The following is a 19,175-nucleotide window of genomic DNA, read 5'->3' on the forward strand; positions in this document are numbered from 1 at the left end:
CATGTTATAATTAAAGACCAATGGAAGCATTCATAAATGGAAGCATACTGACCATGAGGAAAAATTAATGGAAAAGTGAAAAGACACAGAGCCAGGAATGGACTCATGAAGCACAAGACACAGAAAAACAGCTTTGTAAAAGGACAAAAAGGTCATCACAAAGGTAAAGGTTTATTACTTCATAAAAACATAAATGTTTTTATGTCTTTTTGGTCTCAGTACAAAAATAAATAATTTTTAAATTATCAGATCATTTTGACTGGTCTATGACTTTCCCTTTCACATTCCTTTTTCTTCCACATTTTTCAACATTTTCTGGGTCACTTTGAGGCACTGGTCTTTAATTTCAATTTATGATATGAAATTGTTTTCAAAGTTAAGCAAGTTTTTCTGTGAAAAGGAAATTACTTTCTAGCCACTTCTACATTTCAGCTCTTGGAACCTTCACAAAAAAGCAAAAATGCAAACATTACCAAGGAGGCCACAAAGGTCACTATGAACACCTCATGATACATTCTTCTCTAAATGAGGCCAGCTTGTTTTTTCATAATGTCATGGGCAGTTTTACACCAGCTGCATTACCATTCACTATTTCTTAAGTTTGTTCATAACTGTGTTAGATGTAACCATACAGGTATTTCTTTCTAAAATTTGTCACAAGATACTTTGAGATACATAGAAATATTGTTTTATTATATAATGTTTATTCCATCATTTTTAAGTTATCTATAGTTATTATTTCTTACAATATATTATATTACATGCATCATGTAACATTATTATTATAAAAACCTGTGATTAATAGCTAAAGATGCTATTATTCTCAGTTTGGAAATATGTAAAAATACAGTGAGTTGGTGGAAGCCTAACAACCTGTATCAGAGAAAAAGACTCACACATAGCGTACAGGGTTATAGAATAGCTTAGGACTTTGATTCCATCTTCCAAAAGCAGTATTAAACTTCCATGTAACTGAAGATGAAGGGACATTTGGCACCCTTGTGCTAAAGGGAACAAGGAGATACTAGGGAAAAAGCTTAAATTTTTACTCACTTCATGAAATGAACTTAGAGAAAAAAAAGTATGCTGCACCCTTGTGCAGCTATGTGTTGGGTTAAATATTAAGCACTGCAATCAGAATATTGCCTTCAACTACATTTCCTTCTTTCAGAAGTCAGTAGTCCATTTTCATTATTCTGATTTAATGTTAAATCATTCTCATTTTCTGAGTTGGTTATTAGACACTAAAGACTTGGTTCTGTAGGGAAAATACTATGAAGCTGATTACTTATCTATTGAGCAACTTCAATTCTAGCTCCATAATGTGCAAGTTAATTTCTGACCTAAAACTAAGACTGTGTCAGATACACAAACAGTGGGCAGGATGTCACCAACACACATACTCTCACAGTTTAGAAGTATGAGATTTGCATATGTACAGAGAAACTGTGACATCTTTTGGGAACTGCTTCTGAAACACTTAGCTGACATCTAGCGGTACAAGCAGGAAAAGCAAAACATTTAACACTGGAGAACAGAAGTAGTTTCATATCTTAAAAATATATTTATTTTTTTGTAAATTTTAAAAGAAAAATTCAAGAAATCCTTTGAATGCAGCAATTACATTACCCTTTCTAAACATTATCTCATGCGGATGATTCAGCTGAATTATATACATTAACTAAACCTTTAAGTTATGAGTTATGCAGATTGTTAATGCAGTATGAGACGGTAGAGATTCATCAATAATTGCCTTGGTGTAATACATGTTGCAAACTTAATTAGTATGCACACTACATGACTAAAATTGATTTCAACTGACATCAAAAAAAGGAACAACACTTCCAAGTTTTGGTGATAACACAAGGATGGCAAAATACAGCACTGTCATTCACCCTTCCTATCCAGTGATTGTACCTCCTTCAGGACTTCTACATTCACTGCAATTTCACTGTCTTAAAGATTCAGCATGAACCTCTACAAACTAGTGATATGGGTAAAGCTCTAGTTGCACTCTGGGTATTCCATATGAAGTTTATAAGAAATGAACACAGTGATAACAAATCCTAAAAAATAAAATCCATTAGGAATTATCATTCACACACTCAAGAAAGAAAATAACTACAAAAAGAAAGAGTACAAAGGTATAGGACACTTCTTATTACTAAAGAATAAACTTTAGTTAGTGAGTTATCTCTCACTTAAAAGCCACTACATATATTTAACCCAAGCATTTCCAATAATTGGGGTATCTACCATTTTTCTGTTATACCCTAAAGAATAAAATGCAACAAGTTATTATATGAAATCAAAACACAATTCTCCTTCTCTATTATATGTTCCCATATGAAATTTTATAATGTAAAGTTCCATACTTCACATTATACAATATTGTACACCAGTATATGGTAATGAATATTTTTTATATTGAAATAATTCCTTCCCTTCCTTCAAATAATGAAAAGCTACAAGAAAGACAGTATACAGAAAAAGTTTAGTCTTCTCTAATGCATTCCATTCCAGTGCAAATGCTGGTGACATAAAGCATGAACTTTGCTCTTATAGGCTTGCCAAGCTGGTCAACAGGGCTTTAGACTGAAGTTGCTGGGAGAGGGGAACCTCAAATCATCCCACATGTACCAGTTTGATATCCAGAGCTTGGAGAGGCGTCACAGCTCAGCAGAAGAGCACCTTAAGAGCAGCACAAAGGAATTCCAGCCACTCCAGCCAGCAAGTCAGCTTCACTGGAGGCCCAACTTAAATGACACTACAGGTAGCATGGGAAATGAACAAGAGTTTAGAGACATGTGCACATCTGCAGGGCATTGCATCTTATCGGCATCTTGGATATGAGCTAGGATGACCCCTATGACTGCAGTGTTGGGAATGGAAGGATACAGGCTCTTAGGAAGAACAGGTAGGGGAGGTAGCCCTCACCTCTTTAGGGAGACAAGGAAGTGGTGTTATCCTCTATGTCTATGACCAGTTGGAGGGCATGAAGCTCACCCTGGGAATGGATGAGGAGCCAACCAAAATCCTATGGGTCAGAAATAAAGGGAGGGTAGGGACAGGCGACATTATAGTGTGGGTCTGCTACAGGACACTAGACCAGGAATACTAAGCAAATAAGGCCCTCTACAGACAGATAGGAGCAGCCTATCTGCTCACAAGCCCTGTTCATAAACCCCAGTCCTCATGGGGGACTTCAATCACCCTGATAACTGTGTTGTCCCTGTGCTGGAGGGACACAGTAGGACACAAGCAACTCCAGAGGTTCCTGGAATGAGTCGATGGTAAGTTCCTTCTCCAAGTCACAGGGGAGTCAATGAGGAGAGGCGCTATGCTGGACCTTGTTCTTATGAACAAGGAGGGGCTGGTGGAGAATCTGAAGCTCAAGGGAAGACTGGAATGCAGCGACCATGAAAAGGTGATGTTCGAGATCTTTAGGCTAGCAAGGAGGGCGTACAGCAAGCTCACTATCTTGGATTTCGGGAGAGCAGACTTTGACCTCTTCAGAAACCTGCCTGGTAGAGTACCATGGGATAAAGCTCTGGAGGGAAGTGGGGCAGAGGGAAGTGGGTCAGTATTCAAGGATCTCCTCCTTCAACCTCAGAAGTGATGCATCCCAACAAAGTCAAGCAAAAATGTCAGGAGTCTTGTGTGAATGAACAAGGAGTTCCTGGACAAACTCAAATACAAAATGGAAGCCTACCAAGGGTGGTTCCTACAGAGCTTACTTGGACAATTCCTGTAAATGAACTGTCCAAGTCGACAGGGATCTGGTAAGGAAAGATAAAGCCCTGATAGAATTAAATCTCGCCACAGTCATCAGAGGCAACAAGAAAAGCTTCTGTAGGTACATTGGTGATAAAAGAAAGAAGACTAGGGAAAATGTGGGCCCTCTCTGGGAAGAAACAGGAGACTTGGTTACCTGGGATATGGAGAAGGTTTAAGTCCTCAACAATTCTTTTGCTTTGGAACACCGGCAAGTGTTCCAGCCACAATGCCCAAATTGCAGAAGGCAAAGGCAGGAACCAGGAGAATGAAGAACTGCCTGCTGTAGGAGAAGATCAGGTTTGAGACCATCTAAGCAACCTGACAGTGCACAAGTCCATGGGACCTGATGAGATGCATCTGCAGATCCTGAGGGAACTGGTGGAGGAAGTGGCTATATTTAAGAAGTCACGACAGTAAGGTGAAGTTTCCACGGACTGGAAAAAGAGAAACATAACACACATTTTTAAAAAGGAAAAAAAAAAGACCCAGGGAACTACAGGCCAATCAGTCTCACATCTGTGCCTGACAAGATTATGGAAAATAATAGTTTTGCTCTTGGAAACTATGCTATGGCACATAAAAAATAAGGAGCTGATTGGTGATAGCTGACAGGGAATTTTGTGATAGCCAACAGGGAAAACTGTGACTGACAAATTTGCTGGCCTTCTGTGACAGGGTTACAGAAGCAGTGGATACAGTGAAAGCAACAGACATCATCTACCTGCACTTCTGCAAAGCACTTGACCATGTCCCGCACAACCAACTTGTATCTAAATTGAAGATACGTGGATTTGACAGGTTGGACCACTTGGTGGATAAGAAATTAGCTGGATGGTCGCACTCAAAGAGTTGTGGTCAACAGCTCATGTCCAAGTGGAGATCAGTGACGAATAGTGTTCCTCAGGGGTCACTACTGGGACCAGCACTGTTTAACATCTTTGTCAGTGACATGGACAATGGGACCGAGCGAACCCTCAGCAAGTTTGCTGGTGACAACAAGATGTGTGATGTGTTCGATACGCTGGAGGGAAGAGATGGGCCATCCAGAGGGATCTTGACAGGCTTGAGAAGTGGATCTGTGAACCTCATGAAATTCAACAAGGCCAAGTGCAAGGTGCTACACCTTGGTCAGGGCAACCCCAAACATGGATACAAGTTGGGTGGAGAATGGATCAAGACCAGCCCCGAGGAAAAGGGCTTCGGGGTGCTGGTGGACAAGAAGCTCAACATGACCCAGCAATGTGCACTTGCAGCCCAGAAAGCCAACTGTATCCTGGGCTGCATGAAAAGAAGTGTGACCAGCAGGATGAGGGAGGGGATTCTCCCCCTCTACTCCACTCTCGTGAGCCCCCCACCTGGGCATCCAGCCCTGGGGTCCCCAACATAAGAAGAACGTGGATCTGCTAAAGCAAGTCCAAAACAGGGCCATGATGATGAAACAGGGTTGGAGCACTTCTCCTATGAAGACAGACTGAGAAAGCTGAGATTGTTCAGCTTGGAGAAGGGAAGGCTCTGGGGAGACCTTACAGCAGCCTTCCACTTTTTACAAGGGCCCATAGTGCTAGGATGAGGGACATAGTGGCTTCAAACTGAAAGAGAGTAGGTTTAGTTTAGATATTAGGAAGAAATTCTTTACTTGTGACAGTGATGAGGCACTGGAACAGGCTGCTTAGAGAAGTTGTGGATGCCTCATCTCTGGAAGAGTTCAAGCTCAGGTTGGATGGGGCCCGGAGCAATCTGGTCTAGTGAAAGGTGTCCATGCCATGGCAAGAGGTTTGAACTAGATGACTTTTAATGTCCCTTCCAACTTTAACCATTCTATGATATAGAAATTTTCACACGGCATTCTCCATGTTCCAAAGGAATAAAGAGCTTCAAAATAACCTATGCATCTATGGCAGATGCAGTTCTAGTATAAGGAATTCATTGCCAAGGACATACAGAAAAAGACAAGGAACACTACTCAGTTGGCATAGCAGAAGTCATGGAAGCATATGCACTACAATCACTACTATATATACCAAAACCTGTGTGCAGGTTGCTTCAGGAAACCCTTACAACACTGATTGCTGGAAATGGGTACACTAGGGGAACATTTCTCAGCAATTTGGTCGCTGTGCATCTTTTATGAACTTGATGCCTTACATCAGGCTGTGCTGAGGTCCAAAAATCAAGCAGCACAGGGGCATGAAGGCAGTGGAAGCAGAAGCAACAAGGAAGAGACAATGAAGACACTCAGAACTGCCAAAAGAAAACCCCAATCAAAACAAAAAGCACCCTACAGGAAGAAGACATTACTCTTTCAGTCAGCATTTCTTCTATATATTTTCTAAGCACCCACTGCTGGGGACAGGATATTCAACTGGTCCTTGGTACAGGAAGTTTTTATGTCTATCTATATTGTAAAATGAAAGATCACTTTGTATCTCAGGAATGATCAATCTTACAAACTTACAAACACAGTGCACAGTCTCCATTAACTTATGAGTAACTCCAAAATGCAAATTAAAAAATCTGTTAAAATTATGTCTCATATACAATAAACACAGGTATTCTTTCTCTCAATAAATTATTTTTCTGATCATCATGATGCAGACCTTTCACTTCACTGCCATTACCTGAAGGTCTACAAAACATTCATATCACCTCTTGTAATTTGCCTTTGAAACTGCATAGTGTAGTTTCCAACATGAAAATAATTGCCAAATAACTGAAATATAAGAAGATGAACATGATCTGTAGGACATAGCTGCTAAAACTTCATAAATTTTCTACCAATCATGGACAGCAAATATTTGCATGTTATCTCTTTTCTAATTGTATTTACATACATATATAGAATAGTGAGATTTTATGGTGTTGAACGTTACATCAGGATTTCACACTTCTGGAAACAACCCACTCACAATTTCCGTACTACTAAACAAGACAACATATAAACACAATTATCAATAAGACATGATATTTGAGAAAAACTCAAATAACCCAGATAAAGTGAATGTTTATGTCATTCAAAGGTATGAGCAGCAAATCACAGCATCTACTTCTCCTCTTGTGTTTTTCAAATGTACTTTCATGGAAGACAAAATACTCAAGAGGAACTTTATTTTCATGAAAGGTGTCATCGGAAAGATGTGTGATTTTTCATGGATGCCTACCAATACCTGTCTGTTCTGCTGCTACTGTCTCCAGGGTTGCTGGAGAAGCACGCAGTTTACTCTCCCACTGAGACTATGTATTCTATGAAACACCCTCTCAAAATGAATAAATTCCCCTTGGATCCATCCACTGTTCATGTGTGGGAAAGTAACACTCTTCTTTTTAACAGTTATTACTGATAATATTTATTGTACATTACTGTTGTATTTACTTTAGTGCTAGCTTGCATTTCCCTGTGCTGAATTTTAAGAGATGCTGCACACTCCACAAGCTGCTACCTTCATTCCACACCTGCCTACTCAAAGACCTCATTGAGCTTTCTCAACACTGTGCAGCTATGCTCAAGAATATATTATAACTGGTGAGAAAAGGAAGATGCTATATATTTTAAACCAGGAGTGTTCATCGAATTCACTTATACTGCCATCTAAGTTCCTGCTTTTATGATAAAACCACTTCCTTGTAATATTTCACTTTGCTTAGCACAGTCAATCATGCCAAAGGAAACTGAGTTTTAACACTAAGCTGTGTTATTTCTGATTTTGACAATTAGTCGGTCGACTTTACACTTTAAAAAAGGAAACATCAGTACAGAGTGCTCAATGCAAAACTTCAGAGAGTCTCACAAATGCTTACTTTTCATTCTAAAATTACAGAAAACTGTTTCTACAGAACTATGTTTCACTGAGAAAGAGCGAGTAGTTAAATGCCAGTACCAATGCAGAAGTACTGCACTGCTGAGTTAGAGGGAAGAATTTAGGAGCACAGTAATAAGGAAAACTATAAACAGGAAACATGTAAAACTACTTTTTCCCATCATATATGAGTGCTTGTATAGATTTTATAGATTAAGATCAATTTTAGCTGAGTTGGCAGTCAACTGAAAACAACTTCTAGAAAGAAACAATTAATTCTTAACATTTGATGGAAAGTATGTTTGCACTACTTAAATCTGTAAAATGCACTAGAGTCAGGGAAAGAAAAAATCATTACAAAAGTATACCTTTAATGTTTCAATTTCTTCTTTGTGTTCCCTCTTTAAATGTAAAATGGCAGCTTGGTACTCTGTAAAAATAAAAAGTACATTGGAGTCAGAAAACAATGTGCCATCTTCAGCACAGAATATTTCATACAACACTACTGAGTCCAGAAGGCAGATGTAGGCTCTCAAATAAATGACCTTTTACAGTGGTGATGGAAAAGAAAATCTGAACACAGTAATTAGCACTTTTTTCTATGACCACATGATTTTCCATGGTGTTTCTGACAGAAGAGGATAAAGAAAAGAGGTCTTCCATGTTGAGAGGGGAAAACTGTGGGAAGATATGGCAGACTGGAATAACAATAAGAAACTTTAGTTTGGCTGAGTTCTGCAGATAAATGTAGAACTGACAGAATATTATGACATACACATGAATGCACATACACTTCCCCCCAAATGATAAAATAACATGCATTAAATATAACAATTTAAATGGAACTGTAAACATATAATCACTATACACAGTCAAATTGGATAAAATAGCAATTACAAATGCAAATGAAGACCTGGAAAGGTACCCAACAGCAAGAGATACAAAGAATTCTTTGTCTAAATTCTATCAGATTAAGATTAATTACAGAGTATACGTATCTTCAGAGGATACCGTGAATAGGATACAGGATAGCTCTTCCATTTAGTGAGAATATAACAAAATCCAAAGGTATTATAATTAAAAGCACGAAACTTAAAGCCAGAGAAATTCAAATCAGCAGTGCAAAAACGAGAAGGTTGAGCATTGATTATGGAGGTTTAGTGATGGCTGTAATGTTAAGATGTAGGTTCATGAAATGGATCTCCAGAACCTGGGTCTCATGCTATGGCTCCTCTCAATCCATACATTTGGCCAGATGAAGAAAGATACGCACTTTTGATATACTGGTGTAATGGTTTGAGAGAAGCCTGTCTTCTATAACACATTGTCCCAGAAACTACAGCCCTCCTAAACAAGCAACTGGAGTTCATTCTTAGATGACCAAAGTCCCACTTCTATCTGCTTCCAAATTAAAAATTCAGAAGTGTATTTCCAGTTCCCTGGTTTGGCTTCTGCTTCCTCAGATAAAAGAGGAATTAAATCCTAATTTAAACAAGGATTAAAAATAGTCCAAGGAATTTAAATGTTACTGTCAATGTTCTCTAACACTAAGGATTTTGTATGGTCTGTTCAGCAGCAGAACATTAAAGTACCAAAGCGTGGACCAAAGTACCAGAGCAGTAAAATATTCCAATGCTTAGGTGCTTTTTTTTTTCTTTTTTTTTTCTTTTTTTCTCTTCAGAGCACATGAAGGAAAGAGGAAAGAAAAGATAACCTCATCATCACCCTGAAATCTACATGACATCAAAACTTTTAATGTAAACCTACTTTTTTCAAACACAGGTGAAGCTATGTGCAAGCAGCTGAATTGATATACAAAGTCAGAAGGAAAAGGACTGATATTTTACAAGGCACGAAATAAAAACCTTGGGTGATTCCAGCTAGTAATAGTATCTATCTAAACTTCTCCTTCCTCTCTAACAGGTCTCTACTCAGAGCTTTCCAGCAAGAGAAAATTGCCTGACTGCTCTGCTGGAATCACAACCAGTTAGGTCTACAAACTTTTAAATTTTCTGCTGTTAATTCCTTTGACTGGTTGATATTCCCTCTGGACATGGGCTCTGCATGTCCGTTCACCTAAAGAGGACTTAAACTGTTGCCTCAGGTCCCCAGAAAAAGTTATGACCCTTCTGTCACCTCAGCTGCTTAAGCACTCAGTTTGCAGGGCATGAACCTCACGAACATCCTGACTTGAAGTTTAGCTCTTCAAGGTCAAATGATAACTGAAGCAAAGAACAAACTTTGAAAATGCTGCTAACAATCAGTTCTTAGTTTGGCTAACAGAAGGATACAACTCTATCTTAACAAAAGGTCGACTTTCTATGTAGGACTGCCACATGCTTAAAATTCTTTGGGATTTGGGTTAGTCATAATTCACATATGCTGACATAGAGCTGCACTAGCACCAGAAGCAGATTTTTCACATCTACCTATTCCCAGCCTTCTGCTGCTGACTTTTTTTATTTTGGTACAAATGTCTGTGCAGTCAGAGAAGATGGAAGAACCCCCACGAATGAAATCTAACACAGCATAAAGTTAAGAAATCTTTTAAATATTAAGTGTATGTCATTTTGGTGACAGGCATTTTGCAAGATACCTTGTCAGGGAGAGATCTGTCTCTCAGACCAGACTACCCACAAGTCCACTTAATGACAGACTATTTAGACAATATAACTTTACTAACCTAAGATCATAGATGGTACGTATGCACAGAGCAATTCTAACAATTTCTAATATCAGTTACTTTAATTAATGCAAAAGTCTTAACACTGTCTTACTTTCTAAGAAGTATCCATGAAGCTGAAACAAACATGACCGGACTCCCATTACGAAACTTCAAAGAAAATAAGAGGGCTTCAAACTCCTTTGGATTTATCTCTTCTGATATGATGTCCACTTGCATTATCATCTAAATGGTGTTATATGGTAGAATTAAGGACTAATTTGTTCTTCAGTGACATAATGCATCCAGAGTTTATTCTGGTCATAAGGTTTGTTTATAAGTCTTGTAAGACTAACTCAACTACAAAAAAGGATCAAGAAAAGAACCCCCAACACCAAATCTTAATCCTTACAAAGTTTTAAGTCAGCAGATTGCTATTCTGTAATTCTATGAAAAGCATGAAAACAGGAAACTACTTAATGAATAAATATACACAGAAAAATATTAATGCTTTGAAACATGCCTTATTCAGCTAATGTCAGTTACTTCAGCAAGCAATTGCAGAAGTGACAAGTTATTTTAGAAAAAACAGGAATTCTATCAAAAAATTCTTTTTAAAAATGAGTTCCAACTCAGCCTCATTTAGTTATTACACATTTTGACAATAATTCCTCATCCCTGGCAGTGCTCAAGGCCAGGTTAGATGGGACACTGAGCAACTTAGTCTACTGGGAGGTGTCCCTGCCTATAGCAGGGGAGTTGGGACCAAATGAACTTTAAGATCCCTTCCAACCCAAATCATTCTATGATTCTATAATTCCATTATTTGAAAGAGCTGCTTAAAAGTAGCTTCCAAGTCATGAGAGCTTGTTCAAAATATCTTTCTCAGGCTTCACTTGAAATCCACCAACAGCCAAGGCTTTGTGTGTCCTGTTCTTGGTGAATACAAAACTGAGCAAGAAAACACAAAAAGACGCAGCAGGGACTATAACTGAAATAAACTTTCAAAAATCAGGTTAATATAGTTCATGCTTTTTCTTAAAGCTCAATTAAATCTCCTTTTCCTTCAAAAGACATCTGTACTGATTCATTACTGGGAGGTGTCCCTGCCCATGGTAGGGTGGGTTGGGACTGGATGATCTTTAAGGTCCATTCCAACCCCTTAACATTCTGTGATTTTATGATTACTAATGGTATTATCAGTTACTATCTAATTAGCCCTCACACAGTTTTCAGTGAGATTTTACTGTATTTTTTGGCAGTCTTAAATGTGCTCCTGTTTTGAATAAGGATCAGTGTATGACCAACTACGTCAGAGTTATGGAAAAGTAAAAAGCTATCATCAATTTAATTCTTTCAAACTGACTAGTATTACACTACTAAACAGTGCAAATTTCTCGTACAAAGAGCTTCTGTTCCTGCTATTTATATTCAATATTTATTCAAATCAGTAAAAGTATATTGCCACAATATTTCTCATTTATGAATTTGCTTCACCTTGTTTTTTTGCTTAAATTCAGCAATTTACCTCAGTTGTATGTAACATACACCTCAGAACGAAGGACCACAGCCCACCCACTCAGAAAGAACTTCACTAGCTCAATTTTCACTACAGTCTTTGCTTCAAAGATTTTCAGAATAAACACTGCCAGATTATAACAAGTCTAATTATTAGGCAAATTAGATTAGCTCTAAAATTGGTTACATCTACCTGGAGTCTGCTCACAGACAAGATAAATGAGCGGGGAAAAAAGAGGAAGAGAAAGTAATACACCAGTTCTCAATTGTGATCTTCTTCTAATCAGGCTTCAAATCTTAACTTTGTAAAATTTTACACTCAGCACTGTGAAATGGATCTGAAAGTCAACCTAAATTCCACTCACTTTAGTGGGATGGCAGACACTGAAACTGAAGTAACATAAGCTAGAATTCTTAAAACAGTTCCTGATGTATTATAGAACTTCTGTAGTTTTTATCAAATGTTTAGTTCTAAACAATGAACTAAACATGTATAGCAGACTCTGCACTTACCATTTCTACTCCATCAAGGAAAAGTAAATACTACCTTTATGGTAACAAAAGAGACCAAAGACTAGATACAGATGGACAACATTGTACATACACTGTTCCACCCACCTGGTGGTCCCTCCTTGTAAACGTTTAGGTGAGCTAGAGACAAAAGCGTAAGTAAGATATTTAAGCTTCACACAGGGAATGTATATTTTACAGTCCTGAATTACATATGCTAGGAGGGAGTCTGGGGGACCGCATGCTTTTTATTCATTACTACAAACATATAACTCAGTTGCTATTTTCAGCTCCTGCTTATATAATTTTGTCTTGCAAAAAAATATCAACTGCTTGTGAACTGCCTAATTTCTGAAGTGCTGCTAGACATTAGCACTGTCTATCAAACCAAATCAAAATCAAATAGCAAGTACTTAAAAAAATTCCTACCATGTAAAAAAGCCCATGGACATTCCTTGGGCCACATGCAGTAACACTCTGAAAACAAACTTGCAAATATTTCTTTAAAGCTCTCAGCTTGATATATACACAGAATGGCATATCACACATTGCAGAATGATGAAATAATTTATTTTGTTCATTCCTCAAGATTTCCAATTGGAAATAACAACCATGTTTACTCATTATTGTATTCTCATGCTATTTGTTAAGGCAAGGAGACCAAAGCAGATCAGAAAGCTTAGACTCTTCTGAGAGATTCATTCCATACAATCTGATTAGAAGACAGAAGTTTGGGGTAGGAACACTTCCAAGAATTCCTTGTTTTGCTTTTTGTCTCCAAAACATGCATTTTAAAAAACAAAAATTACAAACTGTACAACAACAGTGAAAGACATTGTTCACATATATGACAGATGACATATGCCACCACGTGGCAGATATAAAACATATAAAATATTCTTAATGATAAATAAAGTATGAGGCATGCTTCGCTATTTTGCAAACAAAGTAACACTACAGCATGCATGCCTTTCCTTAATGCATAGAAAATCAAACATAAAATTATGATGTCTTGGACAACAACCTATGTAATTTATGGAAATGTTGAATATATGTTCAGTTTTATCATCACACAGAATTTGTCTGAAAACAGAGAACCAATAATGTTTATAAACACACACAATACATGCTCATGAAAATCTTTGTTGTCATATTGAGGAAGCTGCACTGTTCATGACCCTTTCTAAAACAAAAGGTACAAATATTCACTGGTAAATCTGGTGACCTGAAAAAATTCAAGCTACATCCCTGGGAATACTGGATACAGAAGGTCACAATGTTTTGAATGGAAATTTTCATTCTTCAAAACTGTTGTGAAAAGCAAGTATACACATTCAAATATTATGCAGTATTATTCTATTTGTGTGCAAAACTGCTGTGCAAGAATTTCCTTTTCTTCTCTGGTAATAAAACAACTTAACTACTTGAATAATTTTAAATAAAATCTTATACGAAAACCTTTCCCACAGAAATCTCCATAACTTACACATCAAATAGATGGGTTACTCCTCAAACTTTACATAAGCAATTTAGTAACCTTTTCTGCCATGACCTCAAAACTTCAAGTAGAAAGTAGAAGCTTTGAAGTTAAATGACCTATATAGCCACTTCTGGTCAGGACCTCATTTTTGTAAAAAGCCTTATATATTAAAGTCGGTACGTGGAAACATGCAAAATAACGTTAAGACAATTTAAAAGTAATTAGAGAACAAAAGCTGGAAAACTTGAGTGCAATCTACCTCTCTTGAGATGTACCTCACCCTGTAGCATAAAGGAAATCATAAACTTATAATTGAGTCGATTCATTAAATTTCATAATAGTGAGAGTTCCTTAATGTTTTCTTCCAGCATGGTAACCCTTGGTCCCATCATTTTCAATATTCTCTTTTCCTGTAAGTCTTTGTTTCCTCCTCCATTATTTCCCCATGTCGTTCTCATCTTTAACCACCAGGTGTCAGAAAGGAATCTACTCACTACAGCTACATCTTCTTTCTTACTTTTTATTTATTTTTACAGATGCATTGATTTGACCTTCCAGGCTTTTTCATGCTGCAGTCATAAACAGCAGCAAATTTTCTTCCAATAAACACAGACATGAGCAACTTTTAAAACATGTTTGTAATTTGTTCATTCCTGGAACGGTCTTTATAAAGCATATCTGCATTTAAAAATCCTTTTATAAGTAGGAAAATAAAATTTATTTATGCTCGAAGAAATTCACAGAATTACCTACTTTTTAGGGACAGAGGATTGGCTAAAACAATACTGCATGTAGTTTTAGTACATGATTCTAATCCTTATTCCCCCACTCCACTCCACCTACTCCTATCTGTCCTCCTTTCTTTACTTCCCACTGAACCTGAACTCTTTTCTTTTACAGCCCCATAATTCATTATATGTAAGGATGTCAATTCTGTAGACTGGGAAATGAGCAGACACCTTCAATTTTTGGGGGGGGTTCTTGTTTGGTTGGTTTTTGTTTTACTTTTAAGAGAAGGAAGAACCCTCCAAACCTAAAATTTCGAATATTTTCAGCACCTTTAAGATTCTGGTACAATGAAAATATGGTAGATGTGAGGAAGGGAAACAGATGGAGAGGGACTTGTGGAGAATAAACAGTTTTAAACAAGCCAATAGTCCAGTATCTAAATACTGTCTGGATGCTAAGATAATACAGAGGATATTAGAGTAAACTTACTACACGAAATGAAGTTTCTTCACCACACACACTGAATTCCCTAAAAATAACAGAACTATATGCACAGAAAACGAGCTTCCTACAGAAAAACCAGCACCCTTGATTCTCTGGTTATGAAAATGAAGAAAACAGTTACTCCTCTTTCTGACAACAAAGAAGTATGAAGCACTATTCAGAAGCAATCACCTGAGTAACTGATCTATTTGACCATTCCTCAGCTGTGAGAGGTTACAGTTACAGTTCTTTTACCTGACAGTAGGAACTAATAGATTCAGTTGCCATTTTCACCCTCCCAGGAAGGCCACATTAGAAGTACTGCTGCCGGGGACAGTCAACAATGATTCTTTCTCAATAAACATCCTACTTCATATTTACAAATCTGATCTATTACAGGATTACATTCTCCAGTGCAATATGGTAAACAAATAACACCTTATTAGGAAACACGAGGCACAGATTTATTACAGAATTTCTTTGATGAATTACAGACTCTACCGACTTAATTAAGCACAAATTTAAAACACAAAGTACTTATTATTCTAGAACTATAACACCTTCGCAATCACTATATACTATATATAGTAAGTATACATTGCGAGTCCATGCATACTATACATGCAGTATACGTGCATATTCAGTCATATGGGGGTGGGCATGTGAGTGAATGAAAGTACAATACAGATTCACACACAGAGACACACCAGTTCCCCCATATAATAGTCTCAGCAATTCTGAAGTTTAGAACTGCTATCACACTTAAAACACGGACATATGTAAAACTAAGAAATGTACAATAAATTGAGTTTGATTTTTTACAGATAAGAGTACACGTCTGTGCTGTAGCAGAGAGGGCAATCTTGGCAGGGCTGATATTGAATTTATCTAAAAAGAAACCCAAAAGCCAGTCAAAAATCCAGGTGCAAATTTTTAGAAAGCATTAGTGTGTTCAGATCCAGGGTTCAATTTAGACTAGTATCTAAATCTCTCGTGTTCAAATGCTGGGCCAAACAGTACTTCAGAACACATGAACAGTGAGACTGGAGAACAGGAAAGGGAATTCAGTAAAACTCAGAGGCATTTCTGTTACACAAAGGGCCTCATATATTTTGAAATAGAACCATGGAAATAAAATACAAAGTCATTCTTCTTGTGCTGTACACAATTGCTCTTTCACTGTGTTTCAATTATATAACAGGAATCATCTTGTAAAACCCTCTGACTGTTTTGGGCCTTTTCAACATCAGATTGGTCACGTCCATAGTGGGGTCTACATTTCAAAATAAAAATCACAGTAAAAGAAATAATTCACAGAACTTGCCTTCCTCATATTCAGGTAACAGATTATTCTTCTCATAAGGAAAAAAATTAACCTTAGAATGAAGTTGCTACTTTGAGTGGACCAAAGCTGTTCTGTATGTGAATCCTTAAGCTTGTTGGTATTTATGGCTACACACATATAGGCATCCAGAATGGTTTTGTATACTGTAAAAAATGTCTCAAAACTTTCCTGAAGTCATTCTAGAAAGTAGCAAAAGGATTGAACATGGAACACGAGCATGTTAACAGCAATCTTCATCATCAACAGGTGCCTATCTTTTTGTTCCTATCTCAAGAGGCACAGTATGAATGTCGGTGTCAGCAGAGGTAGGGAAAGAAAAGCAAAGGCAACTTTTGTTGCTTGCTTGGTTTTGAGTTTTGGGGTTTTTTTAATATTTTCAACGTACATCTTAGCAGACAGTGCTGCAAGATATCTGGAACAGCAGCTACTGCAGTGGTACTGTAATGCAGTGTACAGCTCATTTGTGTGAGACTGTAGAGATTTCCAAGGAGCACTATACACAATATCTTCTAAATACATAAAGTTATAGCTTCAGCTAGCACAAGGAAGGGGCGCAAATGTCATTGTTACTCCAGAGGAATACAGTATGGCTACAACAGTCTGGTTTGTCATAAAAACCTCAACTTCTCAAAAACATGATGGTACATCTGTCAGAATACGAAACATTGACATAACATGGCCAAATACACCTGTCATGCTACACAATATAGACAGTAAAATAATTTACAACACCTTTACGCAGCTCACCTGCACTCTGAGATCACATCAAATTGATCACTGACCATTAAATCATAAAAGCACTATCTTCAACCAAAGCATAATACCCTGCTTGCTGTAGTCCTGCTTTATCTAATTCATTACAATAAAATTTATAATAGAATCCCGGAAGTAAATCCCAAATACCACAATGAAATCAAATAAACTTAAATTACTAATTTTTTTTTTATCTTTAGAGACAAACACAAACTGTTCAAGGCCACAAAGGAAGTTTAGTTAAAGAAAGATAAATCATGTTGGTATCTTTCATCTCTTTGTTCTGACCATTATGCCTCTCTTTCACATTAGCTGGTTGTTCCCTGCATTTACATCATGACCATAAAGTGATTTTCTTGCTGTGAACCCAGAGCACAAGGAGCCAAGGATTTAATATATTTGAGACTTAGCTATAAACTTCTGCCACTATTTTTTATTTCATTCACCATTTACCTGGTCATTTTTTGTTTAATAAGAGCTTTCTCAGTCACCTCCTGATTTTCTTATTTACACTGAAAATTGTGCTTACTTCATAACAGACTGTAATAAACATTGTGGCACCATTACCTCACTGCAGATTTAAGGATGATGAACATACAGACTGTGAGAGAAAGAGGTTTTTAAATGTTAAATACAGACATACACATTAACAAGAAAACATGTAGTGGAAAAAAAGACTAAAGGAATTAATGTTTCAAGTGGCTTTTTAAAAAACATTTTCTCCAGAAGGAATGCCAAATACTTTTTTCTCTCTTATTACTTTTTACATTTCTGTTTTGCTAAGCAATGGACTAAACTCTCTGTTTATATAAGAGAACTAGTTTGATGCTGATGGTTAAAAACGCATTTTTAATAGGAATCACAGAATCTGTGTATGTACACCACCTTAATGTGGAGACAGTTCTTCAAACATAAGTAGTTTTATGAGCAGCAGAACCCATGGTTAAATTCCTTTCCTTGGACATGGGAGTCTGCAAGTGCTGACCCGGGCATACACAGCAGATGAGATATATGTGGACTCCATGTGATGTAGCATTGCACATGAGTTTACTCAGTATAGACATGAATTTGTATCCTCTACCTGGCTCGATATTTTCACCATATGTAAGAGCTGACACATCTACCCTTCTGTCAGATTTAATGCTTTAAAATTAGAGAAATCTCTCTAAGAATTATGGAGGAAAAATAAAAAAAAAACTTTTAATGAAAGCAGATGAACAAAACTTTACGACCAGAAAAATATGCAGAGAGATGTCTTGGATTACATGGATTTTCATGGAAAAACTATATATTAAAATAACCTTTTTTTTAGTCTTCTGGGATATAAATGTACTACAGGCTTTCTGGACTTCAGCTATTTTAGAAACACTTCAAACAAGTTCCAGTTTCTCTAAAGAACCATGTAAGCAGCTTGTCTTAATTAGAGAGCCAGCTAACAAAACAGTCTATGCTCTATGGAAACAGAGGAATTAAAGGATTAAGAAAACATAAGATAAACCAAAATACTGTAACATCATCCTTTTAATTCAAAACTTACAACCCAGGATTCGGGTGTTGAAGGTGACAAAACTACGACTACACAAGGTGTTATCAAATGCATGAAAAAAACCTGTTGCAGAGTTGTATTTGTTCACAAACTTCTTTCACTTCTAATATTCCTAACAGGCCTAGTCAGCCTCACACACTTGTTCCTTACTATGTCCATTTGCTTTTCAGTTTGTTTCCCACACATCAAGGCAGACTACGAGCCTCAGGAGGGAGTTAGCTACTCCTCCAAGCTGCTATGAATCATTGTCATGTCTGCTGCGTAGGCCAAATTAAGCCTGAATTTCTTGCTTCCACTAGGCAACAAGAACAGTGAGGAAAAACATGGCAAGAAGGTGAGAAAAGATCAAAAAGCCAGGAATCCTCTCCCTCAATATCCCTACCTTCCTGCCATAGTTGTCATAGTGCACAGTGATGAAGGAAGCAAATCAAAGACACAATGTAGAATTGCAAAAAAGATTACAGTATTACAACTTTCAAGTGTTCAGTCTTACTTAAATCCTATTTTATTGTGACAAACGAAAAAAAAAATCTATGCTACCTCATAAAATATGTACATATTCTTGTACCCTATTAGAA

General features: G+C 37.1%; 1 protein-coding gene across 2 annotated transcripts in view; it reads right to left on the minus strand.

Moving 5' to 3' along the window:
* Positions 1–19,175, minus strand: part of FMN1 (formin 1) — a 128,573-nt gene that overhangs the window by 103,315 nt on the left and 6,083 nt on the right. Inside the window, exons 3-4 of one of the 2 annotated variants that reach the window (XM_027642215.1) lie at positions 12,370–12,402; positions 7,940–8,001 (exon numbers count right to left, since the gene is read on the minus strand). In XM_027642215.1, coding sequence (XP_027498016.1) covers positions 7,940–8,001; positions 12,370–12,402 — 95 coding nt within the window. The remainder of the gene's footprint in view (positions 1–7,939; positions 8,002–12,369; positions 12,403–19,175) is intronic. The other variant, XM_027642216.1, reaches the window with a different exon arrangement.

The sequence above is a fragment of the Corapipo altera genome, unplaced genomic scaffold (assembly GCF_003945725.1).
Source record: "Corapipo altera isolate COAL_440 unplaced genomic scaffold, ASM394572v1 23b, whole genome shotgun sequence".
NCBI lineage: Eukaryota > Metazoa > Chordata > Aves > Passeriformes > Pipridae > Corapipo > Corapipo altera.